Here is a 23589-nt window from a genome sequence, read left to right on the forward strand (position 1 = left end):
AGGTCACTTCAAGGCACAGAAACCTCTGTAAAATATGCTCATTCCCCACACCATATAAAACCAGGGCCAGGGAGGTAAGGGATAAACCTTTCACTTAGAGAAAATGATGATTTATGATTAATTTCCAAAAGAAGGAAATCCTTTTTTAATCAAAATTATTTATAGGGTTAATCCAAAGGCAGTATTTGCTTGCCAGCACAGAAACCAAGGCAAGGTGAAGATGGATGGGGTTCTTCCATGGGATTTGAATCAGCTCAGTGCCTGTAGTCAAGGATACCTGTATTATTGATGGCCAAGGTTTTCAGAAGGGAATAGTTGATCTTGGATCCCTTGGGTTTGGTTGCCCAATGTGTGACCTGTGCAGAGTACCAGCCTCCTTGACAAATGGCCTTTAGAAATCCCCTGGTTCCCTGGAAGGAGCAATTAGAGGTTTTTATGGCGTGTCACAGGTGCTCAGGTGCTGCAATGAGGGTCAGGACACCAAAAAGCAAGGCAGGCGAATCGTACAGGAGTCCATACACCCAGTGGAAAATATGGTGAGATTTGTCATTTGAAAGGCTTAGAACTGTTGAGGAAAGGATGAAACAAGAAAAGACGAGTTTCGTACTAAACTGATGTTATTTATAATCTCACTACAGACCTAATTTCTCTTGTGGCTTTAGTCCTCCCCATTCCCAGCCAGCAATCTATTACGTTAGAAGATACTTGCGATGCTTTGCGAGTAGAGAAATTATTATACGTAAAATATGTAGCTAGTATTATTAGAACAGACTTTGATTAATTTTGCAGCTGGCAAAATTACCCCTGCCTGAAAATGAAATCCATTTGCTATTCGTGTGGAAGTAATTGTGTTAATATCAAAGCTAGTTTTAAAATTAAATGGAGAGGGCTCTACTCCTTGCGAGTAAAAGGGCTGGAGTGACAACTCCTTACTAACACAAGGAATTATCCTTTCCTCCACAAAAAGCCTTTAGGACTTCAACCGGCTTATTTGTGGTATATTTAAGGTACATTGAATTATGTAGATATATTCAAGTAATCTCTTGTCTCAGTCTCACCTTTGATATGCATATTGCCTAATAGTTGTATTTGTTCAACTAGTTGTATTTGTATTACATGTTTGTATAGCACCAAGTGCAGCAGAGCCCTGTCTCATGGGCAGGTTCATCAGCCCAATAGCTGCTGACAGCAAAGAGACGAGCCCTGGCCAGGAATATCTCTCAGACTAATTACCCTGTTAGTCTGCGGGAGTGATTTTGAAAAGCACTTGGACAAGATTGAACAGCCAGCTTTCATTAATTAAGAACTGTTTGGGCTTCAGGTGGTGTAAAGATCCCAGGTGGCCCCATAGCCAACTCTGGCTGCAGCTGGGGTCTGCGTCTCCTCCTTGACTGCTCATGCTAAAAGTTTTTCCTCCCTGCAGCCTGTTTGCTGGAGTGCACAGATTCTCTCCTCCTCCCAAGCAGGAGGTGGGCAGGTCTATAACTCCATTAAATATACAAACACCCTGTGCTCCCTCTCCGCTCCACCGAGGGCATCGGTGTCCCCAGCAGCAGCAAAATCCGAGCAAAGGGCTGGGGGAGGCTGAAAACAGCAGCAACAAATCAACCTAGCAGCCAAAACGCCCCGGAGGAAAGGGGAGAGGAGCAAAGAGAGCCCAGGGAGGTTGTCTATTTCGTGTCTCTTTGCGGGAGCTTTCTGCAGCCCTTTCATAGCTCTTGCAAGTCCGTGTGTGCGTTTGTGTCCCAGGGAAGAGCATCCTCCCAGGAGGAAGGAAAAAACAAACAAAATCCACCAGCAATTATCCCTTGCAGGTGGGAGGGAGAAAGGAGTTTAGGGGAATGAAGCTGGAGGATCCAGAGACTCAGAGAGGAAAAGTAGCCCGGACAGGAGACTCTGCCTGCTAAAGCCTGAGCTCTGCTCCACAATGGGATTTCTCGTGTCTAAAGGAAACCTCCTCCTCCTACTCTGTGCCAGCATCTTCCCCGGTAAGTTTGAGAAAGCTTTTCTACCCCTGCGCTGCTCTTCAGCTCTTTTATCCCTTATCCCTCTCAAAAGCACACTGCAAACAGCAAGGAATTTTCCCCGTTTCTGCATCCTCCTGCCCCATCGCTCCCCTAAATACCCGCCTCTACCGAGCAATGCTTTGATTTTATTTTTCTGCTCCTTGCCTGATTCGATGGGGAAAGGGTTAAAGCGACGGTGGGGACAGGAGGGAGAACACAGGCAGGGGCTCCGCATCCTGCTCCTTGCCCGGGTAAAGTGTTCATGTGTCTCCGGGCTACAGCTCCGGCTGGGGGGAGCACAGCCAGAGCTCAGCTAATGCTTCCCTTTGTGTAATCCAGGGCACCTAAAGCCTAAATCGGAGCCATGTTTCATGGGGGGCGAGGGGGGAGCCCCCGGCTCCCTCTCCGTGCCGGAGGATGTAGCCGGCTCGGGAGCGCAGCTCCCCCGGCAGCTCCCGGGAAGAGAAGCGGCTTTAATTTTTAATTACCAACAGGCACTTCCGACGGTTCCTGTCGTGTACGTGCAGGGTCAGGGCTGCTCCTTGCAGCCTCCGACTTCTAAAGTCCTTGTTAAGGGAAACTGAGCTCTCATTATCCAATTTGTGCTCTTCCCCACCCTTTTCCTTCACCCATTGTTTTTGTGAAAGATCAGCTATGAAGGTTACTTTAAAAAGCTAAATTTCAGTCTATCTTCTTTTTTCTTTTTTTCCCCTGATGCATTTGATGCCAGGTTTTTTATGTGTAAATCTGATCCAAAAATCCCTATTTCTCAGCAGGAGGCTGTCTTTTCTTTTTTGTCTTGCCCTTCTAGCATCCCTCTTTCCTGCTCGCAGACTTCAGTGCTAGAAACTTGCTGCAAAGTGGCCATAAAGATTAAACCAGATTCAGAGGAGAATAGCTCATGCAATGTTTTTCAAATGGTTTTACCAATGCCTCCGTTTTCTGCAGGCCACAGTGGGTGAACAGAGAAATACATGGGGTAGCAGAGAGGCAAGTCACCAGGGTGGCATCAACCTCCCATGTGTCCCTACCTGCCCATTGCTGGGTTTAGCCTGGGGATCCCACCCTAGAGAAGGTATTGGTGCTTGGAACTGCACGGGTTTCACACCGCCGTGCTCCACACCTTCTCCACAGCCTTTGGCCACGTGGAAACCCGAGCCCACGCAGAGGAGCGTCTCCTGAAGAAACTCTTCTCTGGTTATAACAAGTGGTCCCGCCCCGTCGCCAACATTTCCGATGTGGTCCTTGTCCGCTTCGGCTTGTCCATTGCCCAGCTCATCGATGTTGTAAGTGCAACCTGTTCATGCAACAAGCAGCCAAGATTAACCGGGTCGGGGCTCTGCGCTTGGCTCCTGGTGCATGTGGATTTTACTGGGGTGGGAAGAACTTTGCTCTCAGCAGAGTTTTCACACAAACAGCTCTGCTGGTATGAGGGGTCACTCATGAGTAGCTGGTCATCAAAGTGCATCCTTTATTCTTCATTTACTCTAAGCAAAATCCCAAATTCCCGGTCAAAACCCATGGGACTGATCACAGCAGAGCAGTGAAGCAACTGGTATAAAAGCCAGAGAGTCCTGGCTAAAGTAAAAAAAGAAAGAGCAGATTTGGAATTTGAGCCATACTTATGAACGTTAATTTACACAAGCTAATAGAAGCAGTGGCTTACATGTCTCTGGAAGATAACTTGTCTGAAGAGCTTTCTGCAAATGAAAGTTTTGAGGGTTGTTAACTAATCTGGCAGATACTAACAAGAAGATAATTTCTGAGTGTTTGCTCAAATAGAAGTTGCACGCGTGCAAACTGCATATGTCGTGTACAAAATAGAGTGGTTTGCACTCTGGACCAATGTGCACTGAAATGGTATTTAAAGGATTATTCTGTCACAGTGTGGTGGGGTCAAGTGTTGGATCCCAAGGAGATCCCTGCAGGGCTGCAGATGTGAAACACAAACACAGGCTTTCTAGCCTGTGCAGACCTCCCTCCCATGTGCTTCTTTCTCCTGTCTCTGTTTGCATGCAATACTTCCAGGGCAGCATGTTTGTGTAAAGGAACATCTCGTGAACAAGTACAGGCCTTGCTTTCAGAAGTTCTCTGTCGCTTTTTACTATATTTGTATGGCAGAATAAATGGGGTGGTAATGCAAAGTGCATGCAACTTAAAAACACTGGTGTGGGACAATCATAACAAACAACTCTCCACATATTATATATTGAGATAAGAGCTTTGAGATCCAGAGGGAACGCAGCCGGGATGACATGAGGGATGGGAAATCAAAACCACTAGTTGCTAGAGACTTGCATCTCCTTGTGCAGAGGCCATCGTCTTCCAGCTCTGCAGCACAGAAATGGTTTCCCATTCCTTTCCTCTCTCCTACGTCAGCCAGAGGCGTCCAGGGCAGTTTGCAGTTGCTAATGTTGAAGTTGTATGGTTCTCATCTGAATTATTGATAAGACTAAAGATGAGACATCAGTGACTGTGGAGGCATGAGAGAGACTTTCCATTATGCAGCTGCTGAATCGTGGAAGAGGGGGGATCGATACACCTACTTCACAGTGCTTTTCCCAGTTTACTTAAGAAGAATTAATCTTCTTAAAATCATGTCAGTGGTTAGAAGTGCAACAAGCAGGCAGTTCTGTGCCGGGGTCGGTAGGTACAGCCAGAGGAGAGCTCTCGTCCCCTCCTGCCCTGGTCTGTGTGGTTGGGGACTGGTGACACCCCTGCCATCACTGCAGCATTTTGACTGTCCCTCTGCCTTCCCAACAGTGACACTGTTTTGGTGCAAACCCTGCTGTAATTGTTAGACCCAATGACAAAAATATGAAAGGGAAATCAGAGCTGCATTCAAACCCTGGCTCCTGCTGACAAAAGCTGGGAGGGGGATGACATAAGAAAAATCAATGTGGAACTTGACATCCCTGCACGTCCTTACCTCACCCTGGTGTGCTGAGGGTTTTCTAAGCCCAGAGACAAGTGGTGAGCGATCGAGCGTGTGTCCAGGAGCAGCCACTGAGGAACATGTTTGAGCTTCTATGCCTGTGTCTCTGCAGAACCTGGTGTGCTGTGTTCACCTTGAGAAAAGAAACCAGGCGGTGTAACAGCACCATCCTGTGTGGAATCCCCTGGTGTAACAGCACCGTTGGCTGCGGGATCCCCCTGGTGTGACACCATTATCAGTTGTGGAATCCCCCACTGTCCTCAGTCTGTGCAGGAGAAGGAGGCAATCAGTTGTCAGGACATTGCAAACCTCCTACAAGAGAAAGCCATGGGAACAGGGTCATGCTTGGTGTGGGTCAGGAGGACGGCAGAGCCCTCATGTGTAGTGATGGGTAGGCATTTCCACTAAAGTCTGACCCAGAAAAGGGAGGAAAATTCCAGTAAAGGGTAGCACCAGTGCAACTGGGATCCCCAGAGCAGGGACAGTGGTGGAGACCCTCAGATGCTTGAGCTGCAAAGGGGTGAGAGCAGCAGATGCTCAAGGGTTGGTCCAGTCCACAGCATGGCAGCCTCTTCCAGTGGCATTCCTCATCTCTCATTGGCACCCAAGGGAATAGCTGGATATTTTCCCTTTCTTTGTTACTCATTTAAGTATTTTCTGTATTCTTCCTTCCTCTATGTGCTTCTGGTCCCCCATCCTGGACAAGTGTATCTCTGACCAGGTTTTACACTTGGTGCCACAAGAGCAGTGAGGAGGCTCAGCCCACTCAAATCTCCTGGCTTTTAATGTTCAGAATTAATCTTGAACTGCCACAAGGTTAATGACAAGCAGTTTGCTTCCAAATGAGCTCTGTCAAAAGAGCTGGTTCTGATGCCGACCAGAGAGAGAGAAAAGAAAGAAACACAGTCTCTGAGCTCTGGCATGACGCTTGAATCAGACCAACACTGGGCTCTGCCCCACATAATTTGTCTTAGTTATTTATGTAGGAGTTGTAACAGGCAAGGCAAGCCGTGATTAATTCTACTACAGTGCTGCCAGCATGATATCTGCCTCACATTATTTAAATATATACACATATAGTTCTGTCTTTCTATACTATTTGCATGTAGAGTTGGGGTAAAGTCTACAACTGATAGCATGGGTATACACCAGGCTGTTCAAGGGTTACATGTCAGCAGAGTGGCTTGGGTTTATTCAGAAAATACAATCCATAGTGCTCTAGGTTCATGTATTTGGTAGAAAGAGAAACATTGCTGAGCTTCATAGTTCCAGACCTGTGTTCACAGATAATTTTTCGCAGTAGAAGTACTAAACACTACTTGCAGATGAAGCTGAGCGTTGTAATCCATGCACACGTGTGAGTAAAGATCTATGTATCCATCGCTCCACTTCAGTGCTCAGGGCAAAGCCAAGCTGGGGAGCTCTTTGCCTGTCCCCATCATCCTACGCTGGATCTACCGGCATCAAGGAAAATCCCAATAAATTCAAGTCCGTCTGCTCACAAGATCGCTGAGGTGCAGGCTCAGCTGTTCAGTGGTATCAGGCAGCTGTGTCCTGTCCCACGTTAACCGACAGAAACATCTGCTTCTTATTTCCAAGATGGAATTTGCATTTATTGCAGAGGTGATTAATAATTACAGAAATGAAATACATATTCAGAGAAATTTAATTAGTTCCTTGGGCTGCTGCACCTGCTTGTGTAACCAATATATGATCTTGCATTTCAGGACGAGAAAAATCAAATGATGACCACAAACGTGTGGGTGAAGCAGGTGGGTGCACCAAAACGTATTTTTCCATGTTCCTTTCCAGTTTTGCGATGTGAACTCTCCCAGCTTTGTAACCGCCTTGCTTTTGGCAGGAGTGGCACGACTACAAGCTACGCTGGGACCCCCAGGACTACGAAAACGTCACATCCATCCGAATCCCCTCGGAGCTTATTTGGAGACCAGATATTGTCCTCTACAACAAGTAAGTGTGAGCGCTGTGCCCACAAGGCAAACCCGTCCTAGCAAATTTTCTCTACCTGTACTGCCAAGGTGCTTTTTGCAATTGTTTCTCCTTATTTTGTTCTCTGTGGTTGAATTCCATGTAGACTCTCATAATATATGTCCCAGATGTGCCTTAAATGATATGATTAACATTCGTCCCAAGCTTTTTGTTCTCCCAAGTATCCTTTCTCTGGACAGTGTGTTTTGTTGGGGGATGCCAGGTATTGTCTTCTCTTCACATGTTGGAGACACAATTAAGCTGAATTTGTGCTTTCAGCTCTCTTTAATTTCACTTCACCAAGGAGCTCTCCCTTAATTCATTCCTGTCAACTGGAAAAGCCAGCTATTGAGGATGGGCTTAAATAAGGAAAATATGCTGAAATATTTCAGACTTTTATGTCTGCAAAATATGGGTTTCAGGTCAGCCCAGTACCATTCTAGAATTTTCCTGAAATAGATATTTGTTCCTAATACACAATGCTTGAAAACTGTCTCTTGTATGGACACTTCCTAGGGAGCATGTGGTTGTTTTCTTTCTTTCCTTTGGAGTCTGTTGATATTCTTTGAAAGACTGTCCAAGTTCCAAGACCGTTTTCTCCTTGGTTTATCCCAGTAGAGCTCTCCATTCTCCTGGATGTAGGGCGTCCCAGTCTCCATCCCTGGCACAGGCTCTAGAGAAAACACTTGCTGCAAGCATCAAACAAAAACATCTTTGCATGTGGCTAACAGAGAAAACATAACGGAAGCCAGGCTCATTTTTAATAAACAGTTGCCTGGTTCTAGTTTGATATGATTTTGCTTTTTGTTTGTTTGTTTGTTTGTTTTAAAAAAAAGGCTGAGGGAGGAATCTGTCCAGCAGATTGCGAGCTTTGGAGACTGTGGAATTTGTCATAATTCCCATTAGCTTGTCTCTGATCCTCAGTGGTGTGGAGCGATTGCGAACCTCTTGGAAATCTTTGCACCTCCACACAGCACCTTTCAGAGATTAGACGGATGGAAATGACTAATTCACAGGCACTTGGATCGTCCTACCCTACAGGGACACACTCTGAGCATGAATATTATATTACACGTGCCTCACTTTGCAGCCAAGCAAGGTGTTCACAGCTTCCTCTGGAAAAATGTCCTTGTCCTTTTTACTGCTTCATCAACAACAATGGTAAGGATTATTATTTTTGGAGCTTCTGGTGGTGGTTGTGATGGACCTCAGTGCCAAAGGAAACAGTACTACACAAACCTCCTCTTCTATGGGACTTTAGTGCTTCAAACTACCCATTTGCTGGAGCTACTGGTACATGAGAGCCTGAGGTGTCATCTCTGCATCTGCTCCCTTGGCTCACTGCTCTCATCACGGTTGGTGAGCATGTTCCATGCAAGGAGAGTTCTAGCAGCAAAGGAGGAGGCCTGGGTGTCCTTTTATGCTGTAGACACGTTGGGATTTCATGCTGAAAATAGCCGTTGGCTTCTGGCCCTGGCAGGCTCTGCCCTGCTGTCCCAGGTCACTGTCACTTGAGCAGCTACAGGGACTCCAGGGAGCAGCTACCTGTCTGCTGGCCACAGCAGCTCTTCCAGAATGTTCGTATCTTCTTCTGGGGTCTTTCAGCCTTGCCCATCTTATTGGTCTTGACTCAGCCTGACTTGCAGGGAGAGATGGCAGATATCAAATCTAACCTGGCCACCACACAGGGAGATCTCATGCTCCTGCTGCCCAAACCCAAGTTACATCCCTTCCTTTATCCACACGTACCATTAATAATCATGCATTCCTCTGTCAGTTGTCATGAGCCTATCATGCATTTTTAATTGGTTACTTTAGCCATGAATTAAACATGGATGTAGGCGCCAACCATCAGCCAGCCAGTAATGGTTTTCCATTAATTCTGTACCTCTTTACAGCTATATTTGCCCAAGCTCTTTCATACAGTCTGGTGTAAACTGTATTCTGTGCTGTTATATACTTCTCTTTTCTACCTGATTTCCTATCAAACATGTCTGAAGCTGCAGTGAACATCTTAGTTTTGTTTTTTTTCCTTGCAGATATCTCAACTAGAAATCTTTCAGAAAGAAAGACTTTGCAAAGACAGCAAGTAGTCATGGGTGATGCTAACAAGGATTCCCTCTCATATTTTATAGATATATACACGCACTATATATATATATATATATATATAGTATATGTATATATATACACATATATATATATATATTTAGAGGGAATTTAAAGTAGATGCAGATAATTTTGCATCCACAAAAGCAAGAGAATGTGTGCAGAGACCTTGGCGGAGGAGAGCAAGAGGCCACACTGACCTTTTGCACTGTTTAGGCTTTTTAATACGAATTATTTATTGCTTATCACATGCTCTGGCAGCAGTATGGTATTTCTGTTTGGGATGGTATCCTTTGGAAAAGAGACTTTTTGGGCAGGAGATTATAGAAATATCTCTTCTGTTTTCATCTTGGGGTACGTATAGAAATGGTGAAATTTGAATTGATTTGAGATTTACATCTTTAAGGAAACCTAACCTCTTGTTGTGACATTATTCTCATATCTAAGCTCATTATTGTCAAAAACTTTCATTTATCTGCTGTAGAGGGCCAAATTAAATCAGTAAACTCAGCTGGTTTGGCCTAGACAGTATAGGTACTTGTCAACATTCATAAGGAATCTAAAACCAAATTAATATCCCACAGGGAAATTAATATGCTGTTGAATTTTTGGGCTTGATAAGTTCCAAGACTCTGTAAATAGTTTCTACTAGATGTGACAAAACACATGTATAACGGAGGAATATGAGTTAATAGTGAAGCAACAAAACCTCTTCTTCCCTGCCAAGAATACCAGCTGTTCCTTATCTGAGCCTGTAAAGGCTCTTCAGACACCACCAAATCATTTATAAATGAATTATCTAATCCTCTGCATTGACTTATTTTCCCATTCATGAATGGACTTTAATCACGTTTTAGTTTTCCTTGGTGTATTTGGCTGCTCCACCACTGTGTTGAGCCATTTGGACCCCGTGCAACACAAAAACTCCAGGAGAAAACCCTGAAACTGCAGGTTTGCAGCTGGGTTTGCCACAGGCTGCCAGAGGAATGTGAGACCATGTCGCTCAGCCTCATGGATGGGCAGGAATCTTGACATGTAAGTTCACTGGCTAGTTTTCAACTGAATATTCATGATAGTGTTTGTATTCTCTAGCTTGATTATTGTAAAATCTGGGAACAGTCAAACTTCGAATTATTTTTTTTCTCAATACTTTCTGGTATTAACTGTTCCAAAAAAGAAATCCCTGCCTTAACCTCCATAGTCACAAAAAAGAAAAATCAGACGTGAAGGGAATTCAAATACAAATTGCTGTAATTAGGAGCAGAAAATATCTGGAGGAACTCACCCATTGGTAATATGGACACGAAGGATTACTGGAGTGGGTTAGAAGATCATCTGGCAGGCGGCTTCTGAAAATCATGAGGAAGCAAAGAGTTCTTTTGAAGTGCACTACAGCGACTTGTTCTTTTGAACTACACTCTGATGTTTGCAACCAGTGAGTTTTACGGAGTAACGCTGGTTCCCTGACTCATCCTGAAACTGTTTGGGGGAGAAATACCTAAACATGTCCCAGTCTAACCTTTAAAATATTGCAGTCATTCCTAACATTTTTAGTTGTGTGTCCTTGCACAAATTGTGCCATTTTGCATCAGATTGTACTTAAAATAGGCCTATAATTGTTAGTTCACACTTAAGCTTTCCTTATTCTTCTGGGAGTTTGACTGTTTCTGAGAGGAATTAGGTCTCTAGATGCCTTTGAGATTTGCTGCAAGTTCTGTCCAGCAATACAGGAATTAATAGGAGGAAATCTATAGGGGGCATTTCTCCTGGGCTGTTGCTGAGTGAGCATCCAGGACTTCTCCTGCCATTAAGCTCCGGACAGAGCTGGAGTTTTGCCTCCCAAGTGCTGACAAGGGTGCTTGGCAAAGGGAAGAACTGAAGCCAAATGCACAAATTCAGCACTCTGAGAGCCTTCGGAGAAACTTGTGCTTATCCCATCAGCATAGCACAGCCAGTTCTGAGGCAGATGCCTGTTTCACTGAGGAACAATCAAAATATCAGTTACCACCAGCTCTTAAAGATCCAAAGCAAGCAAAATCTGTGATGTAACCTAAAGAATTTTGCATTGGTGCACAGAAATCCCCGTCTATGTACCCAAGATGTTTTGTACCCAAGATGCCAGGACATTGGGGATAATTAAAACCCAAACAGACAGGGTCCCAGTCCTCTTGTAGCTGACCCCATTTTGAGTAGGTAGTTTAGACCAGGTAATCTGTGCATTTGTAGTTATTCTTTTGGTAGGGCAAAACAATTGTTAAACTACATATTCTCTGGTTTGCCTTTGGAGAGTGCTTTAATCTGAACATTACAGGAGGATCTCTTTAATACGGTACAGGGTACATTCTTTAGAGAGGTTTCAAAACTGCAATTTTTCTTGGTTACTGCTGTTTGATGAAAAATGCTTTAAATGGGGACACTCTAGCGATATGTATACAGCTCATTCTCAGGCTTTTAAAGCTCTGTTTGGATTTAAATTGTATCATCAGAAATTAAAATAAATGTGTGCCTCATTTACATGCATTTTGAAAACATTTAATTTTGTGAGATGATATATCTCCCAACTGCAGGGAAAATAGAAACCAGGGGAAAAAAAAAGAAAAAAGAATAAAAAGCTTCTCCATCAGCAGAGCTTTTTAATGAAATATGGTTGATGGCTCCCAGTAAAACAATGCCATTCTCGAACCCTTGTAAGCCTAGAAGATTTTAGAAGAGCTGCCTTTATTCTTGAAATGAGGTATCAAAGGCTGCAGAACACAGCAGCGCTATTTCTGTTAGCAAAAAAACCAACCTACTGTCTTCTCTCTTTATTGGTGTGCTCTGTTGTGTTTGACATGAAAATGTAAGAGCTCCAGTACTTTATTAGTGACAGATTTTCAGAGCTGTCAGGTCAGGGTAATCAGGAAAGCCTATCTTAATCCTCAAGTTCTTGTTGTGATGTTTGCCTTGCACTCACCCCTTCTTCCAAATGGTTTCTCATGACAACTGTCACAACACCGTGGTCTAGACTGAACGAGATGAAAATGTGCTACCGCTATAAAGGGACTGCTACAGATTTTCTCCATTCTTCTCTATCAGATCTCCCACCTTCCTGTCTCAGGAAATACTCCCGTTATGCCGTCAGGGCTGTTGGCACCATTTGGCCAGGAGCAGCTTTTCCCACAGCAAAACTTTCTACAAAATAACCAGGTTTCCCCAGTCTCCCAACTCCAGACTTCATTTGCCGCAGGTTGTCTCACCTTCGTCGCTTGGAGGAGATTGGGGAGAGGCTTTGGAAGACTGGCAATAACCAAGTGACCTTGTTTGCTCCCTCTCTCGTGTCAAGAGGAGCAGATGAAAGCCTCGCCCAATGAAAGCATCGCGCTCGGTTCACCCCGTGTCGGCAGCGTGCCAGCGAGCGGAGCTTCCAGTCCCCTAAACATATGCTTGAAGGTCCAGTGTGGGTGGTAAGCTTGGAGAAGGAGGCAAAAATATATGCATGCATGAAGGGTTAAGAAAACTGTGAACATTATCTTTGGGTGATATATATATATAGCTGGCTTGAATACGGTCTATGTGTAACAGCAGAGCTAATTTAACCTGCTTACAAATTACTCAAATATCTCCAAACTGAACTGCAATGAGAAGTTCAAATGTGCCCAGTGAAGTCAAGAATTGCTTCACAGTCCTGTTATGTTGGTGAGGGGGAAGCAGGTGGATCCCAGGGTGTTTTTATGGCTCCTCAGAGTCATTAGCTGACTCGCAAAGGCAAGAAGCGGTTTTGCTGCTGCTTTCACTACTGCTGTGATGCTCCAGGCAAAATGTAGCTTGGAAGGCAGGACCAGTGTTATTCGTAATAATGTGTGAGCTGAAGAGGACCCAGGATGAGGCTGGGTTTGTTAGGCAAGCAATTAAAAAATATCTTCCCCATCAAAGAAGCAGATCGTTTATGGGAATAATTGACACATGAGATCTGCAGCATCGCACTGGTCACATCTACTCTTGAAGAAAAAAGGTATGTGAGTAGTTACCCAGAGACTGCAGAACTGCTGGACAAGACATTTCTGGGAGTGAAATGCAATTCTGCGAGTTATTATTGTTCCTAGATGACTTTTTAGCAAGTTTCATGCCTTTTTCCAACAGTTGTCATAAGGAAAAACACATACCTGTGTTGTTTACCCAACCACTTACACATTGCTCTACTTAAGAAGAGAAACACTAGTAGATGCTCATTATCCCTTTTCAGTAATATGACTCCAATTATAAACATATTGTTCCATTAATGAATGATTTAATCATGCCTCAGAGATCTCATTAAATGCAGAATTGGATTCCAAATTCCTATAGAGATCTGGAAAGAAAACTATCAAGAACCGCAAACACTGGACTGTCACCTGCTGTGCATGTTTCGTGTCTCAGACTGGCTTTAAAACGCAGGTACAATCCAGGAGAAAACAAAAAAAGAGATATTTTTCATCCAAAAAAGTTGATCCTGAAGTGTAAATGAGATTTAAGAAAGAAAAGGTAAGAAAGGGAAGAAAGGAGTTGGATGGATGGTACAATGGCATTGTTTGGGTTTATTTGCATCCAAGTAAAACCCAATGGTGGTTTTGCCTTGGTCTCTTTGAGACATCAGTCTGGGTTTCTACATATTTTTAGCTTTCCTGTTCTGCAACAAAACAAGAAAAAACCCCACATTTTAAAGCTTTAGAAAATGAGCAACACTACGCTAGTCTCACTGGAAGCTGGTGTGGTAATGAGGATGCTTTGTAGGGCAAGAGGAAACATCAGAAAGTCTTTTATTTCCTCCTTTTGCATATGAATGAATGGAGGTTCTCCTAAAGAAACAAATTTAGGGAAGTTCCTCCGTCTTCAGCATCTTGAGGGAGGGACCCCACCAGGCTGCCCCTGTGCTGTTTATGTTGCTGCTGGTGAGGAAGAGGAGAGGTGTGACCCCGCGGACCCCGTCGCTGTATGGCTGCTGTCACGCCACATCTGAGATCTGAAGCAGCCGAGCGGGGACAAGGGACTTTGCCGATGGCTGGAAAGTGTCTGCAGGCGGGACCGGCTCCAGCCGGGCGGGCTGGGCAGGAGCAGAGAGGTTTCTATCTATATCAGCCTGAATAATTCATCTCAAGTTCTCAGCGGAAGCTCTCCCTTCCCTGCTCAGCTTCCCATTTCTTTAGCAGAGTTGCTCTTTACCACTCGGCATCTCACAACAGGCTTTTTCCTCCATATCCCCGAGCTCTGCAGCAGCTCCAGCTGGGTATGTAACAGTCCCAATTCCCTCCCTACTTTTTGGATCCTCTTTTCTCTGTTCCTGTAGCTAGACTTGAGGGCATTGCTCTACAAACAGATTCCGCCTGCTTTATTCAGTTGGGATTTCAACCTGGTGAGGACAGGGCTGTCTCCAGGGCTGGGGATCCCATGCCCGCAGTTACTGAGTCTCCCTCATTTCTTCAACACTATAACAGACTGAGTATGGCATCCCTCGGTGGCCTTTCTTCCCTCAAATTCCCAGTGCACTTGCCTTTCCTGGTGCCTTTTTTGATCTCCATCCCAGTCTTGGTGTCACGTCACGGTGCTGTGGGAAATCAGGGTGCTTTTCTCACACCGCCCAGCTGAGAAAAGCTGATCCAAACAAACAAAAAAAAGTGCTGTTTATGCAATAGTTTTTTCACTGTCTGAAAAATGGCTTTCTGCTATAAAATCTTGGGTTGTTATCTACTTATCTTATACCAGCACACAGACCCCAACTGAGAGTCCTAGTAAGAAGACACAATAAGAGACAGACCTTCCTGACTGGGAAATCAAGAGATTAACTTTCATTATTCCCATTAATAGGATGTTCTCACTGTTTTACACGTAACAGACTGAATAATTATCCAACACTGTTTCATTTATAGCAGCTGTCACAATTAATTCTGCAGAGCCCGCAGCCACAGTACCTGATAGTGGTTCTTCCCACATCTGTAAAGCAAACTCGACCCTTTTCAGGGCATTTGTGGGACACCTTCGAGGAAAACTTGTGTATGTTCACCTCAAAGACCTGACTTACGCAAGGTGAGGGCTATATTTGTATGCAAATTCAGTGCGTGCATAAGAAAACAGAGTTAAAATAGATTGGATGGATCCAGTGCTTGCACATGATGTTCATCTCGCATCTCCCAGGTGGCTTGAGTGCGTTTTTGGATGCCAGGCACTAAATGTTCTATTTCTTTGACAGAGCTGAGAAGTCACAGAGAAGTCTAAGTCTTTTTTTATCTTCTATTTCTCCCCAGTGCTGACGGTGACTTTGCAGTCACCCACCTGACCAAGGCCCACCTTTTCTATGATGGGAGAATTAAATGGATGCCACCTGCTATCTATAAAAGCTCCTGCAGCATCGATGTTACCTTCTTCCCCTTTGACCAGCAAAACTGTACAATGAAGTTTGGCTCCTGGACATATGACAAAGCCAAGATAGACTTGGTGAGCATGCACAGTCACGTGGACCAGCTGGACTACTGGGAGAGTGGGGAATGGGTCATCATCAACGCTGTGGGCAATTACAACAGCAAGAAATATGAATGCTGCACAGAGATCTACCCCGATATAACTTACTCCTTCATTATCCGGAGGCTACCACTGTTCTACACGATCAACCTGATCATCCCCTGCCTGCTGATCTCCTGCTTGACTGTCCTGGTCTTCTACCTGCCCTCTGAGTGTGGAGAGAAGATAACCCTGTGCATCTCCGTGCTGTTGTCCCTCACTGTCTTCCTGCTGCTCATCACAGAGATCATCCCATCTACCTCGTTGGTTATCCCCCTGATAGGAGAGTATCTTCTCTTCACCATGATATTTGTTACCTTGTCTATCATCATCACTGTCTTTGTGCTCAACGTGCACCATCGTTCTCCACGTACCCACACGATGCCCGACTGGGTGAGGAGGATCTTCCTTGACATTGTCCCACGCCTCCTCTTCATGAAACGTCCCTCCACGGTGAAAGACAATTGCAAGAAGCTCATTGAATCCATGCACAAAATAACCAACACACCAAGGCTTTGGTCTGAGACTGACGTGGAGCCCAACTTCACTACCTCATCCTCCCCCAGCCCCCAGAGCAACGAGCCATCACCCACATCTTCCTTCTGTGCCCACCTTGAGGAGCCAACCAAGCCTCAGCCTATCTGCAAGTCCCCATCTGGGCAGTACTCTGTGCTGCACCCAGAGCCTGTACAGGTGACCTGCTCCTCTCCACAGCCCTCCTGCCACCCCCTGAGCGACACCCAGACCACCTCCATCTCGAAAGGCCGATCACTAAGCGTCCAGCAGATGTACAGCCCCAATAAGACGGAGGAAGGGAGTCTCCGCTGTAGGTCCCGGAGCATCCAGTATTGTTACCTGCAAGAGGACTCTTCCCAGACCAATGGACGATCCACTGCTTCTCCAGCATCCCAGCGGTGCCACCTCAATGAAGAGCAGCCCCAGCACAAGCCCCCTCAGTGCAAGTGTAAATGCAAAAAGAGCGAAGCAGCCGGCACGCCAGCTCAAGGAAGCAAGACTCACAGCGCCAAAGAGCAACATCTTCTCTTGATGTCCCCAGCCCTGAAGCTGGCAGTGGAAGGGGTTCACTACATCGCAGATCACCTGCGGGCAGAAGACGCCGATTTTTCTGTAAGTATGCTAACTTAGCATTCTCTCCATGGGTAAGTCAAAATTATTTGCTAAGGAAGCCTCACGAAACTTGGAGATGTACAGTGAGTCTACTTGTTGGTGCATGTTCAGCCACCCCTGACATTATGGCTTTTGAGCACATTGGCATAGCTGAAGGGATTGTCCTTGGGGTCTTAGCTGGCATGTGAATCAAGCAGGTAACACAATCAGACCCTGCTCAGGGCTGCTCTAAAACAATAGAATTCTCTAGCAGAAAACAGGAGTAAAGTCGTTAATAGGTAAGAAGGAGGCAGCAAAGATTTTCATCAACTGGTGGGAATGTAGCAAACTTATGCTTTATAGAGAAGCCTCTGAGCCACGGAGAATTCACACTTTGTTTTTTATTAATCATTGACTGTGGCTGCTAAGCCCAGGAAAGCAAATTCCCGAAATAGGTTGTGGATGTGGTAAGCACGTAGTAGTGTGGGGACTTTGCAGGGTTTGTTTAGCTCTGCTTGATGCGATTCCTCGTCAGTGGACTTCCACTGGAGCGGCTGGCACCGTGCGGGAAGGTGGGTGGACAGATACATTTCACACTTACTCTGAAGGGGTAAATATGGCTACAAATAGAGAAGGGAAGTAGAGGCTGAAAGAATTTCTTTTAATGGGGATGGTGATGCACGTATAAATACCACATCCTTTCACACCTCCTGTAGCTCTTCCCCTGCAATACTATGGATATGGTGTGCTACCTAATTATGGCCATAATGAAGGAAGCCACAAGGCAACCTGAAGGTAGTGTTCTTGCTAAAGAAAAATCTTACCTGGCTTTTCCTAGAGGGATCTCTCAGCAAAAATTCTTTCTCAGCTGTGCTTACAGTTTGATTTTCTCAAGATTTAGAGTCAGTGCAAGTCATAGTGCTTTTATGCAAGACTTCCTGGGCATGAAGAGAGTCTTTATATTTGCATTTTTCACAGCACTGAGCACTTAGCAACAGCAACAAAAGATTAAGTGCTGCTGTCCATTTATACACTCTTTGGTACCACAGTCTGAGAGGTCTCTGTTCTTTAATGTATTTCACTTCACAACATCCCTTTGAGGAAGTAACTGGTAATTCCTCATGTTGAGGAGTGACAGGCAAAATACAGAGATGAGGTGACCTGTTCAAGGTCACAGAACAAATCTGCGGCAGAGATGGGCTGTGAATCCGCATCTTCATCACTTGACAGCCCAGTACTCTTTGTCGGGCTAAAGCACTTCACAAGCACATTAGAACTGTGGAAATTAAACTCTGTTTTCTGTCCTCCTAGTAATAATCACACATAAAGCCATGGAAGCCAGTTGATTTTAACTCACTTATTTCCCCCAGGTGCAAATGAAAGACTATTGCACCAATATTACATCCCATTTCAACCAATTCTCTTTCTGCTAAGCTTCTTGATATCATCAAGAACCAAGTCAATGAATACCTTGGGTTCTTTCCTTTTAATCTGTGATTGCAACTTTCTGTGAAATGAAAACAGCCTTCAGAAGCCACCTTTTTTTTTTTTTTCTTATACTTTCCACTACTTTTCCCTTTTTAAATGAATTATTATCTTCAGGACAAAGGTATTTACAGCACTAAACGTCAAAAGCAGAAGAAAAGGAGGAGTTTTGAGGGCTCTGATCAGACCTCCTGCCAGCCCAGTGAGGAAAAGCACCAGGAAAACATCACTCCAGGAGCAGAGAAGAGTCACCCCCAGGAGAGGCCTCCAAACCTGCCCACAGTTTTGTGCGCTTTCCCAGCAGTTTGGCACGGTTGGGTTTTCGGATTCAGGGGAATTTTCACTGAGCCTGATGTGAGGCAATATGATTTTATATATTTTTTGGATGTAAGTAATGCCAAGTGGGAAAAGTACATTTTTTTTTCTTCAGGTGGGAATGACAAAGAAGGAAACATGATCTTCTGGAATTGAGATGTACTACAAGGAGCAGAACTGATCTAGTAAAAATGAGAGTTTATTGGGGAAAAAAATCAGTGCTCAGGAATTTGCTTTCATCCTAAAATGAAAGTGTGGCATTTTTTCATGGAAATTTCAAATAAATCTGTCAGCAGGCAGCTCTGATGCAGCCACAGCCCCTAAGACACAGTTCACTGGCTCTTGGGTTATATTTTCAGAGACATGCACCTTCCCGGAATGACAACAGAGCTGCTTTTGAAGGTCCTGTCTTTTTCTATAGCACCATTGCCACAGGGGCAGTACTTCTAAATTAAAAGTAAATAGCTCATTTAATTAAGTGCTTCAGCAAAGAGAAAATGGGAAATGCAAGTTGTTTATTACAAAAAAAGAAAAAAAAAATCATCTGCAAACAATACAAGCACCATGGTACACAGGGGAAAAGGCAAGACCAAATTGTCCCAGCATATGATAGAAATGCTGTTAGAAATTAATTAATTAAGTAAGCAAGCAAAACAAGGTGCATGTCACACACAAACCCAACTACTGGACCCCAACATCACCGACTGGAAAACCTTTTGGTCCTCATGCCTGTGCACATCTCCAGACTGTTCTGATAAAAAGACTTTTAAGACAGCTTAAAAATAAACCAGGAGAGAATATAGCTGAGCAGGAGGAAACATGGGATAATCTCACCGGTTTATTTTTAACAAAGTACAGTAAAACCACCCGGGACCGTTCTGTCCCCACGCTCAGACCTGCACAAAGCTGGGCCAGGGAATAGCGGCAGATTCCCTTATTTTTCAGGAATTTGGGGGTGGGGGGAGTCAGATGGCTCCTGTCCCTGATCCTCTCCCAAAAATAGTTTTGAATGAGCTTCTTAAAAACTAATCAAAATACAGCTCCAGAGTTGGGGTGGCAGATGTTGACAGCTGCAGGGATGTTGTCAGAGAGGCCTCTGCAGATGATGCTCCACGTGAGGTGCTGGACCACAGGGAAATGTTACAGCACTGTCAGGAAAAAAAAAAAATGTAGATAATTTTCATTTCCTCCTGCCTTTTTTTTTTTTTTCATTGTTGCTCCATAATTTCCAATTTCACCCTTCTCTGCTCTCGGTTTGAAGCTGGATATTGATTTTGCAAACATCTGATGCACTCCCAGCCATCATCTTCAAGATGGGCTGAGTTTTTATGCATATATCATTACATTCAGAAGCAAATTTCTGTTGAACTGTCCCAAGTTGTTCCTCTTCTCCCATTCCCCCTTCTTTTCTCAAAGAGAAACTCATCTGGTTCATTTAATTACTTCTTGTGATCCAGCACTTACTTACTTTTACTAGCACGAATACGCAAAAAAAACCTTATCTTGCCAATCCAGATTTCCTGTTGGAGATCAGGTGCTAAATTTCAGACTTTCTTTACATTAAGCTTACAAATGCAGTCATCCAGATCTTGCCTTTCTTACCAGGAATTTTAAGCATCAGGGACTCACTCCAACACTCAGCAAGTGATGAATAGATCAGAAAATATGTACAGCAAAGGGAAGTCATCCACCAAGACCTTACCCTTGGGATGAGAGAATTCCTTGCAATTTCCAGGGCTGCTATTTCTTTTATTCATCCTAACTATAGATGGATGCACAATCATAGAACTACATGGTTTCTCCCAAGAAGGCAAAAACCTTCAGGATGAACCTAAATTTTTTTGTTTTGTTTTGTCTACTGGATAGTAACAACCTGCTTAACTTGAGATCATATTTAAAAGGAATAAAATTATCCATTGCATTAAAATATTTAACTGATTCTTTACACTTTTGAAAATGCCCAGGTGCTCCTGAAATTTAAGATTCTTTGCTCAGAGAACAAATTATGGGGAAAACACACATTCTGCAGTATATAACTCATTTCTCATTTTACAAAGCTGCTTATTGAGCCAAGGAGCTGGAGCAATATCAGTGATTTAAAGGCTGAACCAAGCAGTCCACAAGGCAAATAATGAGGGTGTAGTTAAAGAGCTCACTTTGCTGGCATTGCTTCAGCTGAACGTCATCTGCAAATATATTGGAAAATTCATGGTCAGGTCATGAAGGGTTCAGCACACCAAAATGAGGTAAATGCACACAACTTACCTGCAAGGAATTCTCCTCTTAGCTCAATAAAATATCACAACATTGGTCACAGAAGCCAGGATTGTACATTCTCTCCCTCTGACACACCATGATTTCTCTGTACCACCCACAAGGTATCAAATAAAATTTAGTGTTGCATCTGTGACTGATGAAGAAAGAGAAGACTCAGGGTGAGTTTTCAGAGTCGCTGTGCTGTGCTCGGAGCTTGTTTGGTGCTTGACAGATCGTAACGTTTTAGGACCTGAAGTTGTCACTGTACCTGTGAAAACATCATCAGCTGCAAATAGCTATTTCGCTGACATTTGGATTGCTTTCCTCACCCAAATTAATTTTCAGCATAATCAGCAAATTCTTAAAAATACCTATATATATACCTTAATACAGGTCCCATAGATACTGTGTTTTAGCTCACACCTACTGTTCTGGGCTACTCCCTTATTATTATCTGCTTAAAACAAATGCAGCATCTCTGTGCTCTGGCTCTGCTGCCTCCCTCTCCTTACACCACAGTCCTGACTTGCTGCAATCACGGCACCCAAAGAGGTTCGAGCAAGCTGCTGTGGAGATGTTTTCCCTTAAGAGGGAGGCAGAATGCCAAAATTTCAGCCCTTGGGCCTATTAATCACCAAGTGGTATATTGTGGGAAATAAATTATGATGGGTACAGCCGTATCAAATAAAGCTTTTCCATCTGATCAGTCCTCAGAAAGAAATTAATAATAGCAATGTAATAAAAGAGGTTTTCATACGTATGGGGTTTCTCACTTAATGAAACAGCCATTTACAATTTGTGCCTGATGGTATTAATAAGTACTAGACCTCCCCAGAGAGGGATTGCTAGAAAATCTTCCCACAGCAAGACAAAACGCGGGGTGAGAAGACTTTTTTTTTTAATTTACTGGTTCATTTTCACTGCTTACTCACCCAAAGCTGTAAATCCCTTCACAGAAAGAGTTTGGCGTCGTTAATCTGTAAGCAAATCTGTTTATAGGCATGGAGAAAAGAGTAATTTCTTTCCCCCCAGCCCCGCCATCCCCAGCTTGAATCACAGCCTCATTTATACACCCAGTTACAGCTGTTGCTCATGGAAAATGGGATAGTGAGTGTGCAGACAAGCTTAATTGTCCACAGGCATGTGTTATCCCTGGGGAGCTGTGAACAGGGTTTGCAATTGCACGTGTACACCCATGCTGTAGGGGAACCTCTCTCCAGCATCAGCAATTGATAGAATAAACCTTTGCCTTTAAATAGGACCACTAAATGTAAGCCAGACTTTCCTCTTTCTCTGGACTAAAATTAAAATATTTTATGCATATATATCTAAAACACTTATATATATAAGTAAAGCATATATAGAGAGCATATATAAGGCGCATATATAGATATAGATATAGATGATATAGATATAGATATAGATATAGATATAGATATAGATATAGATATATGTAAAGTACTAATCATCTACATAAACTTTGATCTCAAATAAACAATAGTGGGCTTTTCACCTCTGTGTTCCCAGGTGAAGGAAGACTGGAAGTACGTCGCAATGGTCATCGACAGGATCTTCCTCTGGATGTTCATCATTGTGTGTTTGCTGGGGACTGTTGGTCTCTTCCTCCCACCGTGGCTGGCAGGAATGATCTAGTATAGCTACATAAGGAAGAAAGTATGTCCCACTCTATGGATTTCAGCTCACCTGGAAGGAGAGGAGCAGAGAGATGGAGGCAGCCCTTTCGATATTTCACTGCGTGTCTGCGCTTGAGTTGCTCCAGATCTCTCTGGGAATACTTTCCAAGGCCTCACCATATTGCCATGCCATTTTCATTTCCTCCATCTAATTTTGGGGAAAAGTTCTAATTAAAGTTTGTACATAGCATGGTGGCATTCATTGGTATATACTCTGCAATTTAAGAACACGAGCTTGCTCCCTAAAGCAGCACATAAAGAGGCTTCGCATCTACAAACCAGCCCCCGGCAAATTAGCTCCAGTTGTCTTCAGAGGACTCGGTGTGCCCTGCCTAGTGATTTTGCCCTGTCAAGCTGAAGTGGTTCAGGACTACGTGTCCCTGTATGAGTCATTTTATAAATAAATAAAGTTCCAGATCTGGGATACCTGCATAGGTTGTGGTCTGTGGTCGGCTGGTAAAGACGGACAGACTGGAAAGGCTGAAGGAATTCCTCAAGGCAGCTCAGCCCCTTTGGGACCAACAGTGAACATTAAATCACCAAAAATACAATAGCTACAGTCTTTGTATTGACAGGGTTTGCTTTGGCCAATACCACTCAGAAACCATGGGGATTATAGCTGAGTGAGGATCATGCGAGTGAAGGGAGGATTTGGGGTTAAGATTCAGCCTGTGTTGGTAGCATGTTAGTGTGCTTTTAAGGGAAATTACCTGGATAGGAATTGTTGCTGCTTCAGAATAGCAGAGGGTCACCCTGAGCCTAAAGGCCCTTGCTGTAGCTAATGTAGGTACTTAGAGATGTGGAAGCCACAGCAGAAATTCAGGACAACGCATTAGTGTAATAAGGAACTGTGCCATTACCCGGGGAAACCTGAACAGGATACATAGCCACAGTTGGGAATTCTGAATGGCACTTTAGAGGTATTATGGCCTTAAATTCAGCTAGTTGTTCCAGCAGCTGTGCTCTTCCCAGCTCTATCCAAACTAAACCAACCTTTTTTGTACATCTCACCCTTGCTTTGGGACCTGCTGTGATAAGGCAGGGATGGGCACCACCAGACAGACGGAGGGGAACACTGAGACCTGTCCTGCCACATGGGGACATCTGTGCACAACGGCACAGCTGAGCCAGACGTGTGGGTGCAAGGCTGGAAGCCAGAGGGTGAGCACATGCTTAATCTATC

General features: G+C 44.1%; 1 protein-coding gene and 1 long non-coding RNA gene across 4 annotated transcripts; one reads left to right on the forward strand and one right to left on the reverse strand.

Moving 5' to 3' along the window:
- The first annotated feature begins 1486 nt into the window (after window positions 1-1486).
- On the forward strand, window positions 1487-22830 carry CHRNA4 (cholinergic receptor nicotinic alpha 4 subunit). 3 transcript variants are annotated; one of them, XM_065849517.2, is made up of 6 exons: window positions 1487-1988; window positions 3141-3292; window positions 6669-6713; window positions 6803-6912; window positions 15297-16677; window positions 22240-22830. In XM_065849517.2, exons 1-6 carry the CDS (start codon window positions 1928-1930, stop codon window positions 22363-22365), a joined length of 1875 nt encoding a protein of 624 aa, XP_065705589.1. In that variant the 5' UTR covers window positions 1487-1927; the 3' UTR covers window positions 22366-22830. The 3 variants fall into 3 exon arrangements, with proteins under 3 accessions (XP_065705589.1, XP_065705590.2, XP_071671806.1); XM_065849518.2 differs by lacking the exons at window positions 1487-1988; window positions 3141-3292; window positions 6669-6713; window positions 6803-6912 and adding exons at window positions 9210-10074; window positions 12266-12482; XM_071815705.1 differs by lacking the exons at window positions 1487-1988; window positions 3141-3292; window positions 6669-6713; window positions 6803-6912 and adding an exon at window positions 14236-14281.
- LOC139829235 (uncharacterized) lies at window positions 20317-22375 on the reverse strand. The gene is made up of 3 exons (XR_011741631.1): window positions 22226-22375; window positions 20722-20980; window positions 20317-20642 (listed from the first exon to the last, which is right to left on the reverse strand). It is a non-coding gene; the product is annotated as an uncharacterized lncRNA (long non-coding RNA).
- Window positions 22831-23589: the final 759 nt, after the last annotated feature.

The sequence above is a fragment of the Patagioenas fasciata genome, chromosome 16 (genome assembly GCF_037038585.1).
Source record: "Patagioenas fasciata isolate bPatFas1 chromosome 16, bPatFas1.hap1, whole genome shotgun sequence".
NCBI lineage: Eukaryota > Metazoa > Chordata > Aves > Columbiformes > Columbidae > Patagioenas > Patagioenas fasciata.